The sequence below is a fragment of the Neovison vison genome, chromosome 9 (assembly GCF_020171115.1).
Source record: "Neovison vison isolate M4711 chromosome 9, ASM_NN_V1, whole genome shotgun sequence".
Classification (NCBI taxonomy): domain Eukaryota; kingdom Metazoa; phylum Chordata; class Mammalia; order Carnivora; family Mustelidae; genus Neogale; species Neogale vison.
In genome coordinates this window covers 93,955,239-93,970,267 of record NC_058099.1, presented here as the reverse complement: position 1 = coordinate 93,970,267, position 15,029 = coordinate 93,955,239, and the positions used below count along the sequence as shown (strand labels likewise).

At 49.4% G+C, this 15,029-nt stretch overlaps 1 protein-coding gene across 5 annotated transcripts in view; it reads right to left on the bottom strand.

Annotated features, from left to right (window-relative positions):
* The window catches only part of SMARCA2 (SWI/SNF related, matrix associated, actin dependent regulator of chromatin, subfamily a, member 2), a 181,027-nt gene that overhangs the window by 29,716 nt on the left and 136,282 nt on the right, over positions 1–15,029 (bottom strand). For 4 of the 5 annotated variants that reach the window (XM_044265960.1, XM_044265964.1, XM_044265961.1 and 1 more), the window contains exons 29-30: positions 9,746–9,799; positions 318–423 (exon numbers count right to left, since the gene is read on the bottom strand). In XM_044265960.1, the coding sequence (XP_044121895.1) occupies positions 318–423; positions 9,746–9,799 (160 nt within the window). The remainder of the gene's footprint in view (positions 1–317; positions 424–9,745; positions 9,800–15,029) is intronic. The other variant, XM_044265965.1, reaches the window with a different exon arrangement.

Here is a 15,029-nt window from a genome sequence, read left to right as displayed (position 1 = left end):
TTCTTGGAAGGGGGAAGGAGCAGCACAGGATGGGACACATAAGCAGCAAAAGGGTTGGGGGAGGAGTCTGAAACGTCTTAAATAAGATGCAACATAATACAGCAGGAGCTCTCCATGTAATTCAACAAAATACACGGAAAGGCCCAAGGATCTCTCCGCCATTTTGGGGACAAGCCCTAGACTTGGCGGGGGGTGGTAACGGGGGGGGGGGGGGCATCCCTGGTGCTCAGATAAGGATGCCGCTGCCCAGTTCTCACTGTCGGCATTTCAAGGGCTTCCCCCTTCTTTTTTATGAAGTGCGTAAACAAAAGATCTACCTTTATTTTTTTGAAATCCACCGGCTTCCTAATTAATTCATAATATTCTGGCAATTCTTTCCTTGAAGGTAACTGAATGAAGACTTCACTGAGCTGCCGCCCCGAACTGTAAGGTAGGAGAGACGAACAGACACAGATCCGATCATATGCGACCGAGGAAAGGGTTTGATTTCAGAAAATGCCCAAAAAGCAAACAGCACCCCATGCCTGTGGACGTGGGGGCCCTTTAAATCAAGAAAAATCCCACGACCGTACTGGAGATGTGTGTTCCTTGAGCTCACTCCAGAATCACATTAAAATGCCATTAGATCCCCACATCTGTCACACACAGGACATGGCAGGTCCACTGTGAGTTCCTCCTTCAAAGTGAACACGGCTCTGCTTTTTGACAGAAATCTTCAAAATGTCGTATTCAACCAACAATTCCATTTTTAAATGAATATAATTGAATTGGTTAAAAAAGAAAAAGTCCACAATGGCTTTATTTCCATACTCCTTTGTCTCAAACTCCCTGTCTACTTAGAGCATAGTATGTTAGAATATACTCCGGAAACTCAGATGAAAAGCCTTTGTGTGTCTTTCTTTTCTGTCTTATTCCTTTCAGAGTATTTTACACACGGTGAGCCATGCATACCTTTATGAGTATTTGCCAGAGGAACCCCTTCTGATCGCCTAACCGCACTTGGGTGCGCATGGAGCCCCTTGGGCAGGAAAGACCTGACCTCTGCAGCAAGCGTGGACGCCCCGCATGTCTGGGACGCGTGTGGTACCCTCCCTCAAATCCATGGTCGCTTTATTTGAAAGCAAATTTAATAGCAACAAATGCTTCACAATTTAGAACTTCGAAAACCAGTGTCTAATGCATTGTGAGCTTTTAACATCTTCTAGCACTGGAAGCAGGCACGGTTACAGGAACAAAGATACTCATAATTTCGGTTCAAGAGTCTAACGTCTGACTCGGCCTCTCCAGATCAATGGGGCAGCGTGTAGGCAGGCTGGAGTCATTTTTCACAAAAATCTCGCTTCCCTTACGAGGCAGTCTCTACTTCCTTTGTGAAGGCAGACCCACCAAATAAATAAACAGACATCACTGATGTGTGAATTCCAGAAGGTTGAGTCCAGGAGTGTGCAAGCACGCTAGAAGCCGTGGCGAAGAATGAGGGACAATATGCTCTTTTAATCCATGGTCCCAGTTGTATAATTAAAAAATATTCATAATGACAGTTATCATAAAAAAGGCATGCGCAGTAACTCAAGCGGTTGCTTAGCAACCAGTGGGGGAAATGCTGAAGAGCATAGGGGCCTGCATAAATTAACCGAAAATCCTCTGTCAAAGGAATGGGCGAGTTTTTCTGTTATGCTGGGTCTCGGCTTTATTTTATTATTTTAAGACATATAGGAGCCTCATGAATATGAAAATCGGGGGCACACACAAGGGGCTGAAAAGCACTGCAGTGTACGAGGGAATTGGGATTTTCAGGTTATCGTGGGAAGAACCAAGGAGGGCCCTCCCCCCACAGCCACCCCTAACCCCGTTCTCCAGGCTGACACACGCGTTTGTACCTCCATCCATTATACCAGAGACTATGTGACAACAGCTGGTTTATTTACTGTCACCTTCACTATAGGCCCACAATTTCTGGTTGGTCTCTTTCCGTCCCATTCTGAGATTTAGATACACAAACGTTTTACCTGTTTGAAAAGGAGTCTCTGAAAGGCAATTTATAGGGATCAGTTTTGCTATTGCTACCCGTGCCCTCTCCACCATCAGGAAGTCAGACCCCTTTGTAATCTTGGACTGAACACCTGACCCTCAGTGACATCTTTACGCTGTCATTTTGTACATTGCCAACAGATGGTGTCATTTTTCTATTGACGGATTACAAGGACATCTGTGCTCTGTACACCTGTGATGGACAGACTCTCGGTTTCAACAGTACTGCTGGTGACGTGAGAAATAAGCCCTTTGCACCAAGAATAGGGATAAAGCACTTTTGAATTGTAGGGGTGGGGGGTGGGGGACAACATGGCCAAAACAATCTTGGTCTGATGTCCCTGATGTTCCTTAGTCGGGCTGTGGGAATTCTAGACCCTGTGACAAGACAGGTCGAGAATGATCTGTGCTCATAAAGGAGAGAGCTGAACGTTCTGGGACCCAGAAAATAAGACAAAATTTCGATACTGTTTAAAAAGTTAAGGTTCACTTGACCCCATATTCCTGTCCTACTTATCTCCCGTCTCGCTGAGGACAGAGTTACGGGGCAAACACAAGACCCGGAAGCTACTGGAAGAAGACCTCTTGTGGTTTGTTGGTGTGATCATCACACGGTCACCTCAGTCTGGCTTTCGAGGCTCTCTTCTGCTCACTCCCTGCAAACCCAGGCTGTACGGAGGACCGGACTCTTCTCACCAGGACAGCCTCTTTCTCCCGCGCCCGGGAAGACCGTGGTCAACCTCCACTTGGTTACTCATCCCCAGTCTCCATGCCTCCCACCATACTTCAAGAAGCCATTCTCCATGAAAATGGGAAGGAATTCTTACTGTCAAACTAACCCCTGGTACCTCCCCCCACTCACAACTTAATTCTTCATGTACATGCTTTTTTTTCTTTTTTCTTCTGCTCTTTTCCAAAGAGGGTGGGGACATCTTATACGTGGACAAAAGCTGGAGTGGTCGTTCTGATGACCAGCTTGGGCAGGAATGTCAGGAGGACAACCAGCTTTCTGTGACCTATGGAATGCCACGAGGTAGGGGAGGCTCAGTTGGTTAAGCGTCTGCCTTCAGCTCACGTCATGACCTCAGGGTCCTGGGATCGAGCCCCAGGTCGGGCTCCTGTTCAGCGGGAAGTCTGCTTCTCCCCCTCCCCACCTCTTGCCCCCAACTTGTGCACGTTCTTTCCCTCAAAGCAAGCGAAGAAGCATCAAGTTAGGAAAACAACTTGCTGACAGATCACTACAGTAACTTATTTTTTCCCTACATTAAAGGTTAAAAAAAAAATTAAAAAGGAAGTGAAATAGCCTGATAGAGTTTTGAATTCTTGGCATTTTTCAAACTTACGCTGAGTAAAGTTTTTTTCAGTATACCTTTTCAATGCCTTTTTTCTTTTTTTTTTGGAGTGCTGGAAAGTTTTTTTTTGTTTGTTTTTTTTTTAAAGTCCAGAACAATAGACTAATTGTACGACGGTTTGCAGAAGGTGTTCTGTTTCTGTTGAAATGCTTACCCCCGCCCCCAACTCCAGGTATTTTTCCATTATGTCATTTTGTACCATTTAAGGCCTAGAAGTAGAAACTGTTCACTGGAAGAGTGCACTTCCCATGACAGAAAGGATACCCACTCCCTCCACTGATGGTCCGTGACTTCAGATCTATTTCATACAGTGATCGATCGCTGAAGAGGGAACATGGGCCTGATAGGAACAGCCCGGGAGGAGGGGCGGAGTGTAACCTAAAATCTAAAACAACACCGTGCACCTTCCGAGAGTTTCCAGGTGCTGGCGGGCCAGCAGCCCAGGGGTGCCCCCCCGCCCCCCACAGAGGCGAATGCGCACAGGGACACATGGCCCCAGTGTCAGGGTGTATGAGACAGAAGGGCTCCCATGCTACTGAGGGCACGTGGTTTGGAGTACACGACTGCGGAATGCATGGGTGGGGGCGCGTACAGCACACGTGGGTACACACACGCACACACACAAGGTTTCCTCTGCTCAGCTTCACTTGGGAACCCACTTCTCTCCCTTACTTCCGCAAACCAAAGGATGCAACTTTCATGTCTGTACTCCTGGGATTCTAAAATGATGACTGCGTACACAATGAACGTGACATAAACATCAGTTTTCCCTCTAATTACATTCTAGGCATGGCAGAAGATGGGAAATGCTCACTAAAAGACCTACCCCTTTAAAATGCTGGCTATTCTGCCTTCCCTATAAACCCAAATCAAGAAGATAAGGTATTAGGTGAGAAGTTTCTTGGGTTTTGTTTCTGGGCTTTTTTCTTTTTCTTTTTCTTTTTCTTTTCTTCCTCCCTCCCTCCCTCCCTTCCTTCCTTCCTTCCTTTCTTTCTTTCTTTTTTTTTTTCTGTCTTATGGTTTTACCTACCCAGGCCGATCTGTTGACAAGCATGGATAATGGAGACTCCTGAAAAAAGAGAATTTAGCTAGCACTGAAATTGCCACACGTTTACACTTATTAACTAAACAAAAACTATCTTGCCACCATAAAAAAAGAAAAACAATGTCATGATTTAGAATATCCACTTGGAAGGATTTCACCAAAACAACAAAAAGTTACTACCATCCTAAAGGAGTCAAACACAGGAAAATCTTTCTGGATGAAAACTTTAAAAAATTGGGTCAACATTGGAGGGCAGCAGGTGGAAAGTAAGCCATTGCTTTTCAGGGTCAGATTCCCGTGCACCTGAAATGCACCGCAAACACGGCAGCGCCCCACTTCCCTGAGAGCCCCCAGAGACCCGAGCCAGGCCGGCAACAGGTGTGAGGAACACCTGCCCTCCCTGTTCACGACCGAGATCTCTCACCTGGGTCTTCCCGAGCGCGGACCAGTAATTCCTAACAAGCTTGGAGATCTGAAGAATATGGGAGGTTATGGCAGAACAGAACACAGTGGGGGCAGACACACTTTTGGCCGTGGGAAGTGGGTAAAAATCACCCGAGGGGGCACGTCAGGACTGCAGATACAGGATGCGCCCGAGGCAGCAACAAAAATCAGGTCACATCAGGTTAAGGCAAGGTAAGCGCCCTGGCGTCAGCAGTCCATAGAAGGCTCCCTCAGCTCCGTGAGAAAAGCAGCAAGGCTTTACGGAGAGTCTTAGATACAGGGATGCCCGGCTGCGTGCCTCTGTGTTTGGGGATCTTCTCTAGGCTGATAATACATGTATGTAACATAAGCATGTCCATACAACAGACACAGACGTACAGACATGACGTTCATCCCAGCGGTATTTAGAATAGCTAATGCAAACCAGCCAGGACGTTTGCTGGGGAAAGGACGACAGGACGCTAGAGGGTCTGAAATGACGCATCTGAAGAGGATGCCTTGAGGGAGGGAGAAAGCCTTGTTGGGGCCTTCGGTAAAAATAAATATAAGAACACAGGGTGTCCGATTGTAAATGCAGTCCAACTGCAACTAGGTCTTTAAGAAGTCACCAACTAAGGACCACAAGGAGATATGCCAGAGCATACATAAACATTCCCAACAATGTACTCGGATTCAACAGAATGAGGATTTATGCTAGTGTAATTTGGAACCTTATCATTATCCATAAAGTTGGTCTCATATACTTCTCCTGGGTTACCTTCTTTGACAAAATGCTGTAAGTCAAAAACCTCATCTAATTTTTTTCTGGGGAAATGCTATCTAAGGGGTATATAACCACCTTTTATTTATATCACCATAAATAGCACATTTCACCAACTGGCACCTTTTAATTCTACTATAATAAAGCCAAATAAATAGAATAGTAGAAGAGAATAATCGCATACGATTTATCGTGTATCACAACCCTTGGAATCTACTATACTGTTAAATTCCCATTTATTTCTTCAGGTTTCTGTCCCTGAACTTTCTACTACAAATCAAAGGTGCTCGGTAGGACGTAGGATTCCGAGAATATGATTTCTTTGCTTAGACAAGCATTTTGAGGAAGCTTGGAGATGTAGCACCTATCACTTGACTCAGAAATACTGACCCTGGATGTCTGGTTGCTTCCCCTCTTTTTCTCACTTGACATTTCCTAAGAGCACCTGTCCAGCTGTGACCTTGGACAGCTTCTTCACCTGCTTATGTCACGTCCTCTGAAAGAGTAGGACAGGGCCCAAAGAATGTCTTCCTTTCAAAAGGCAAGGACCCACGTTCCCCTGAGTATTTTATCCCTGGATCTGACCCTGTGTGTCTCTGCTTTGCAATAGTAAAAAACTCTTCAAAGCCTTTGGCCCAACTCAAAAGCACAAAACTCTCGCAGGCAAGCAAAATCAAATGCTCCCCACCTGAGCCCCCAGTCCCACACGTCACTTTGCCAGATGGGTGGGCTACCGGGGGCACCGGAGGGCTGCTCTAAGTGGCTGTTCTAGCAAATTCCTAAGGATTCTATGCGAGGAAGCAGATCCCCGCCTGTGAATATGCAAGAACATACATGCCCAGTAACTGCCGTCTTTCAGAGCAATCCGTTTTTTACTACAATGCTCATAGAATGGCTTTAAAGACAGTTTTATCGGCCCGTAAGAAACTCTGCCTTGTTACTCCCGCTGGGGCTCCTCATCCTCCTCCCTCAGAGAGAGTTCACGGACGCTAGTACCGGCCTGTAGCTTGGAGAGGCAGATACCCTGCCCTTCTGGGCCAGACGGAGCCTAGAAGCCTCCGGAGGCCTTCGGCGCCTTGCAAGGCAGACAGGCTAGGTTTATCTGTGGGCTACCCACCTGCTTTGTGTGGGGATAACCGGCCGAGCCTCGTAAACTGAGTGCCAAGTGGCCAGGAGTCCAAGCTGCCTCTTTGACTAAACATGCAACAAGTACCAGTATTTGTCAGGAAGGAAAAACAAAGTTCTGAAAATCCACATTTCTCTGAGCAAATTCTCCCTGGCAAAATTCAGTTCCTGCACTCCAGTTTGGCCTTTCCCAAAGTGTGCTTCAAGGAACACAAGCTTAATTGATTTTCAATGGGTTTCTCTGGGAAAGGGGGTTTTGTTGGTCGAAGGCGTTTGGGATTTAATAGGTGGAAAGAAGACCAAAAGGGGACTTTCGGTCAGACTTCTCGGAGCCTCTCACTGCACCAGGGGGTCTCCAAGAAGCTACGGGACAGGAGTTTGAGGACCCTAGTCCAGGGATCACCATTTCCGACAATGCAGGAGGCTACAGCCTCACCAGGCTACAGCTACGTAAGAGGAGGCTGAGCCCCAAGTATCCAATGCAGGAAGCAAGGCTCTTCACCTCCAAGTGTGTCCGAGTTCACGACAACGTCTCTCGCATCGGATTAGAGCTACCATATGCCAAAGGGCTTGGGCCCTTGATCCCCAGTCCTAGCCTCCCTCCCTCCCCTATTTAAAGAGAGAACTATGTCTGGTGCCGACATTGCTAAAAATAAATTTCGTCTAAAAGAGCTTCTTGGCTGAAGGGATAGTCAATACTAGCAACCTAATCACAACATCAAGGGCCGTTTATAGCCACGGAGAGAAAGTGGATTTTCCGGGAGGGAGGATGCCGGGCAGGGGAGCTGTGCACGCACACTCTCCACATGTGGGACCCACACACGCCACCCGTCCCTCCCCCCGCATTCCCGTGGGCGGCACAATATCCACCTACCAGAGACCCCAGGGCGGTCTGTAGGTTCCCCTCTCACACCCAGTCTGCTCTGCGTCTTGTCAGTCACGTCTGAGAAGTCACCTCTGTCCCCACACCCACCGCCTTGTCCCACGCTTTGGCCCCTTCTCTGACCCTGCAGGATCCAGTCCTATTGGGATCCAGATGATTCTAGAGGGTCTTGCTTTTCCCTATCACCATGGCGGCCCATGCACAGGGGACTGAGGGCCTCTGCCTTGTCCCCCCACCCCTGCGGTCTACTTGGGGATCCCCACTCTGTGCGCGAGCAGACCCAGTGACCCAATACCTTCACAGACCCTGCGCTCCCCGCCTCCCTGTACACACCACACTCACACTGGGTGAGTGTTCTTCCTTCATCACCCTTGCCAGCTATGTTTTAAGGCTTTCCCTTGGATTCATTTCTACCCCGTTCTCAGTACTTGCACAGAGACTGGCACACAAAGTGCTCAGTGCTTCTGAACACATGAAAAGAACTTTCAATTCTGTTTACCCTAATACAAGCTCTGAACAACACACATCATAAACTTGGGCGTATGGAGAAGAGAAGCACATGGGACAGTAAGGGACGAGAAAGAGTCCAGAGCCCAGAGGAAATGCCAAGGCCTGAAACTGCTAAAAATCACAGTCTAAATGTGTCTTCTGTAAAAATGGATTTACCTAGGTCCCGACTACATACAGCCCTATCACCTCCACGGAAAGCCCAGGCAGGACACGGGAGGGCCTTTAAAGTTGGGATTAATCCACTTTTCATGGTCACATGACCATTCTGACCGACAAGGGGGAAAAGGAGCTTATGTCTGCCCTGTTTACTGGGTTGGGTGCTTAGCTGCATCACGCCATTTAGACCATTAAAGCGTCCTTTCCATGTTTGGGGGGGGCAATGAAAGGGGGAGGGGGAGTGTTTAACCAAGCTGCTTCCTTATTTAAAGCGGCCAAACTAATAAAGTCCGAGTTATTGTTTCAATCCCCAAATGCAAATCCAGACGGAGTTCTGTCTCCCGGTGGCAGAAACGGAACCCGATTTTTGACGTCTGGCACACACACCAGAGTTAGAGGGTCTGGCTTCCAGGGCTCAGTGCTGTTTCCTCAACACCCACAGGAATTACCCACAAATCCACCGTCTTGCACACAGGTCCCATCCCGACACGGGCATGGGAGGCACCGGTCACTCCCACGTCTCATCGCCTTACATGCACCACCGGGGATGGGTGTTCGTTCTGGAATGCACTAGAGAAGCAGCTTCGATGCCTCCTCCTCCTGGCCCTAGACTGGATCCTACCACGAGTGAGGAAGAAAGATGCCGTAAAGGAGGTCACTGGGTCAACCAACAGAAATGGAGTATGGACGGTCAAGCATCTTAAGAAGAGACCTATTTTTTAAGTTTATGCTGACTGAAAGGAAAAAAAAAAACCTTCAGTGCAGGACTAGAAGCTCCACCTGGGAAGATCCTGCCCATCCCCCTCTCCCACTCCACCAACAGCACCTCCTTCTCCCAAAATCTCTAGGAGAAAAGCATTTCCATTCACAGCCACAGAAGCAAAAGCACACAAAGGTCAAAGGGACTGGCTCGGGACACTGAGGACCAGCAGCAGCAGGGGAGCCCAGAAGCCCCCCGGGCGCCTCCAGAAACGCGGCACAGGGCGTGTGCCCTTCCCCGCGCCGCCGAGGACAGCCCCGCACCAGGCACCATGCGCCGCAGAGGCTGTTCCCGAAAGCCCCGCACCAGGCACCACGCGCCGCAGACGCTGTTCCCGAAACCTGGACGCCAAGGCGGCCCTGAGTTGGGGGCCCCGCGGGTGGGAGGCAGAAGCTGCGCCCTCAGGGAGCGGGGAGCCCCAGCAGCCCGCGGGGAGGAAGAGGGATTCTGCCAGCGCAGACACACCGAATGGAGGCGCGCAGAGACACCTGGAAAGTCCCGGGGCCGGCCGGTGTTTTAGGGGATCCTGGCGCCTCCATGCCCCCTCCACCCCAATGGGGGCGGTCGGGGGGTGCAGGGCCCTCGGTGAAATGTGCTTCCGGCTCCTTTGGAGTCGGTCTGTGGCTGGGCCAAGGGATACCTGTGTTCAGAGACAAGGGCATACGAGACAGATCCTGACCTGTTTCCTTCTATTTCCAACTGAGAATTACCGGGCACCTTCTCCACGTTACACCTGCGGTAGAGTAGAAAGAACACTGGCGTCAGAAGACCTGGGTGCGAGTCCCAGCCCAGCTCTTCCTTCTCTGTTGGGTGACCTTGGGGGGAAGGTGGTTCGCTTGTCCAAGCCTCGGACCGCTCACCCTCCTGCCTCACCAACTCCGGGGGTCTGAGGAAGACCACAGGAGGTTATGCCTGGAACCACACTCGGAGAATATGCATAGTTCTCCGGAAATTGGTGGGGGGGCAAACAATGATTTCCTCCCTTCTCTGAGGCTTGTCCTGCTTCTCTTAGACACGCGAAAGCCTGTTATTCTGGTTCCCTTTCTCCCTGCACATGTTTGGGGGAGCATTAGGGCGTGGGTTCCCTCCACGGCTCCCGGAGCAGCGCAAGGCAGGCAGCATTGGATGGGGAGGGGCCAAAGGGGGCTGTGACCTCCTGGAAGCAGCTGTGGCCTGTCCCTGTCCGAGCCTGGCTCCTACTACTTACCTCAGAGAGCTGGAGCGTGTGGTTTGACAGCAGCCAGCCTAGGGACACCCCCCGGGGTGGCTGGCTCTGCCTCCCAGACCTCTAGTCTTTGCAAGTAAGTCCCTTCCACTGCAGAGGACCAGGAAACACCACCTGAGGTCTCTGGCCCTTCCATGGCCTCCAAGGAAGCCATCCTGAGCCATCCTGGGCCTGCTCCACGGGTGTCCCTTTGTGCGGCGGCCAACCAAGCAGCTGCCAGGCAAGAGACATGGCAGCAGAAACTGCCCTCCCGTCCAGACCTTCCTCCAGATGAGGACAGCTCCCTCTGGCATACGCTGCCTACGTGGGGCTGCCTAGAAAAATCCCTTCTCGGAGCCACTGCCAGCTCAAGGGCTCGAGGCACGACGGGGGGGAAAGTATAGACAGGGGAGAGCAGAGAGGTGGGAAAAGAGAGAAAGAGCTGGACCATCCGAAAGAAGAGGGAGAACGGGAAGGGACGTGATGGATAGCAATGGCGGGAAGGCCATCAAGGTGGGCTGTGGACCACCACCTCTCCGGTGCTAAGAAACTAGATCATCCTTACCCGGGAGGCAAAGGGAAGGTGTGCAGTGTTACCTGGGAGGCAGGCTCAGATCCACACCCCAGAAAGGCAGGATGGGGAGCAGATGGGAGGCAAGGGACACGGGCAGCCGCGTGGCATTTGTCCAGCGTGGCCTGGACAGATGCTGGTGTGCATGTGGTGAGGGCACTTGGCATGCGTCCGTTATCAGGAATCAGGCATGGGGTTGGGAACGCTTTTCCTGCTGTGCCTCTGGGATGCTGGGTGAGTGATTAGGTTAACCGCGGAGATACAGAGGAAAACAGACCACGAGGTCACAGGACCTGCAGTAGCGGAGGAAGAGCAATGTGGCCACCGGAAATACTAGCCTAGTTTGCAGCGCAGGATGGAAATAATTTGAACAATGGGCAAGGTTCTGGGAGCCGAAGCTAATGAGGCCTGGAGATCGCGAAGGATGCAAGGCTTAGAATAAGAGCGATCCCGGCAGAGGCATTTTGAGGGATTCGGGTAAGGAGTGCACGGGGACAGAGCTACCCCGGTCAGCGATCTGATCACCTTAGGTGGGGGAAGGAAAAAAAGGTACAAAACGCCAACGACAACAACAACAACAACAAAAGAGTTCAAACAAGAATAGAGGGATGTGGATTTGGCTTTAAACATCTCTGTTGCCAGAGATCTACCTTGGAGGGCCAGGAGGAACACTGTCTGAGCAGTGCGCACTGGGTGGAAGCCTCTGGCGATGCTCCGAGCGGGGGAGCCCCACGGTAAGCGATACACGAGAGGTCAAGCACGTGAGAGGAAACCTTGGAAGAAGGGGACATTTTAACAGGAGCCCAGCCCTTCTGGAGAATGGACTGATGGGATGTGGACCTTCAAAGCCAGCCGCTCAGCCTTCCTCAAATAGGGGGAAAGTGCTACAAGGACTTCGGGACGTGCAGGACGTCAGCAAGGACAGTTCGTCCTAAGGTTGGAGGTCTACCGAGTCCTTCCGTGGAAAGGTGCTAAAATGGAATGGAATGAAATGAAATGTTGGCTCTCCATTCCCGGGGTCAATGTCTTTATGATGATGGTATTTTTTTTTCCCCCTAAAAGTGACGCTAAACACAAGAGAATGTCACTGTGTCCTCCTATAATGAGCTCATGTGACCCCTCCATCTCTGAATTCCCCTGGCCAGCCACCTACTGGAAGGAAGACCACATGGCAGGAAGACTATGTCCTCCAATGCACGAATGGCAAGCAAGTGGTTAAGTACTTTGAGGGTTTTTTTGTTTATTTTTACTTCTGGCCCTATTCTGTAGGACAGGGCTGGAAATGAGGAAGGAATGCCATAAATGTTTCCAGCATGAAGGAATGATTTTCTACAGGGGAGGACAGCTAAAATTCGGAACAAGCCAAGGCTTTCCACCATTCTCAGACAGGTCACCAAGGCTTCTTAAAATTCAGGGCAAGAAGAGGACGGTCCCTGTTCTGGAAGGACAGCAGAGCCTCAAGAGTGTCAGAGAGGAAGGAGCCCAGTGGCCACCGGCCTTGCCCCCACCCCCACCGTAGGCCAGGGTTTCATCCACCGACCAGACCGGCCAGACAGGTATCTCCTGCCTCCTGCACTGCTTCCCTGTGTCTGTCCTTAATGCTGGACCTGAAGTCCCAACTGTTGGCAGCCAGCAGGGCCTGTCCTCCTGCAATGCTCCTGCCACAGTCCACCAACAACGGTCAGGGAGCCAGGCCATGATACGACCTCATCTTCTGTGTCCAGATTCTTCAGGGCTGAGAACAGTGCTCAGATTTGAAAAGCAAGGCACAATAAACGCTGCACAAAACGCTGAAGGAAGGCCCTTCACGTGGGCACAAGTTCCAGTTGCAAATGAATTACATCCTGAAGGAGTGTGGACTGCTTCTCACCATGTTTAAGAAATCAGAAAGAGCAGAAATGGAGCCGGAAGACGAGAAGAGCGCCCGTGTCCCCATGTCAAAACGAAAAAGGAAACTTGAGGTTGCTATGCTTGATGTTGGACCCTCGGTAAAAAAACGGAGAAGAAATTATTCAGATGCCACGGGGCTCTTTAGGGAAGATAAATAACATCATTTGAGTACCAGCAGGGGGTCTCCTAGAAAAAGCCATGGCGGGCCAACCTCATTTCATTCTTTCGGCGGGGTTTCTGGGTGGAGAGACTGGAGAGGCCAGGAACGTGGCTGCCTCTGGGTTTCAGCCTTTCTTGATAGCCTTGACAAAGGACAGATGAATGTGCGTGACATGATGGCATGGTCATGTGAGTGTGCACATGGCTAATCGACTTTAGGGATTACTGGCTACCACATGCCTGTGACCCTGAAGTGATTTTCAGGGGGCACAGGCTAGAGACCTGTCCTTTGCCCTTCAGAAGTTTCTCAGCAATAGCTTGTAACAAATCTTCTGATGCCCAAAAGAAAAACAAACAAACAAAAAAAGAACTTAAAGAAGGAAATCTTCTTTTAAAAGGCCTAAAAATTAAGTTAGAACAGTAGACTGGAAAGATGGGACACGAGTCAGTTAAATGGAACTGACAGGGGAAGGAATGAAGTCAGTAGGTACAGGTTCCAAAAAAAAAAAAAAAAAAATCAAATGCTTAGTCGAAGGCTAACCTTGGCAGCATCAAGTGACAAAAGAGCTTTCTGCATGTTTTGGGGAATGGCAGCTTTTCAACAAGCCCGTGTTCCATAAAGGTTAAGTCTGTGTCAGAGTTGCTGGAAAACTTTAATGCACTCTTGAGTCACGGTAACAGAGCACTGGTGTCCGGCCCGAGGAAACGGACCACCCCGCCTGCGGCAGGAGGACACAGGCGGAATTCTGGGTGCTCTAGGTTAAATGGGACACTAAGAAGGCAGGAGGTGCCCAAGGAAGGGGACTGAAAGGCACACGTCTGGGTATCACTCAGAGAGCAAAGGCGGGGGAAGGTTTCAACCTCGAGGAGAATGTGGGGAATCATTTCTTGAAATGAGGAACGGGTTTACTCTCTGAAGGTCCAAAGAGAACAAACAGTAGACGACAGCAGGCTGAATCGGTTTTAATATGGGAAATGACTTTTGTGTTTAGAGGTTTCCTTCGGTGCCGTGAACTGCCCCCCAACCCCATAACCTAACCCTTGGGGGTATGCACACAGAGGCTGGATGGCCGTCTGTCCGACCGTGGTGGTGTGGGGGACACACCTGTGTTGTGGGAAGACCAACCAGGGAGAGCTAAAACATGGAATCCCTCCAGAATCTTTCCCTTATCCAGGCAAGTCTAAGCCCCATCTCTAGACTTGGGACAGCTCTCTCTCCGAGACCCTACCCCTCCGCACCTTGCTCTAGAGCTCATCCCCGGGGCCATTTTAAAGGTTTACAAATGCACATCAGGATGAATCCCTTTTTGAAAGAAATTAAGTCTGAGGTTAAATAGCATATAATCTTACAACAGGATTTTTTAAAAAACTTCTACAGAAACAGAAAACAATGCATAATATAGTAAGTCAAAACAAAGCCTTCTCACACTACTTGATTTGGGGAAAGAAAACAATGGAAACGAGTCGTAGAGGGCCAGAATTATCTTCAGAGAGCAGTTACTGCCGAAGGAGTCTACATTTGTGAATCACACAAAATGACTGGCTCTTTGGGGTCACATTTTAAAAAGTATCCTCCTTAAAAAAACAAAACAAAACAACAGGCCTGGCACTGAAAACGAAGGGGATAAATAGACTCTTAAATTATCCTAGCTCTTTATAAAAAAGAAAGATACATCTGTCCCAGAATCATGCAAGAACTTTGAAAAAAACTGTCTCATGAGAGCTAATTAATTCTTATGTATCAGTTAAATATAGATGGCAGTTCTTATTTAATACATCGCTAATCTGTACGACTGTCAGAACCCTAACATTCGGCCGAGGTGATGCGAGGGAGGGGAGTACGGCTGGTATTTCTTGCACAGGTAGGCTGAGTTGCTCTATTAGTAGCTGACTTTAATGGCAGAGAACTCTCAACACATGGAGGGGTAGGTACATTTCCCAGCAGTATTTTCTAAAACCAACAAAAATATAACAATGTATCCAATTAAGGCCCTCCTAATTTGAGAGCCTCCTACTTGAGAACCAAGTTTGGTAAGAGAAATAAAACACAGAAATATTCAGAATCAGGGCTTTTTCTAGATTACTAACACGAACAGGCCATGAAACACGCGGCCTCTACTGGGAACGTGCCCCCTAGAA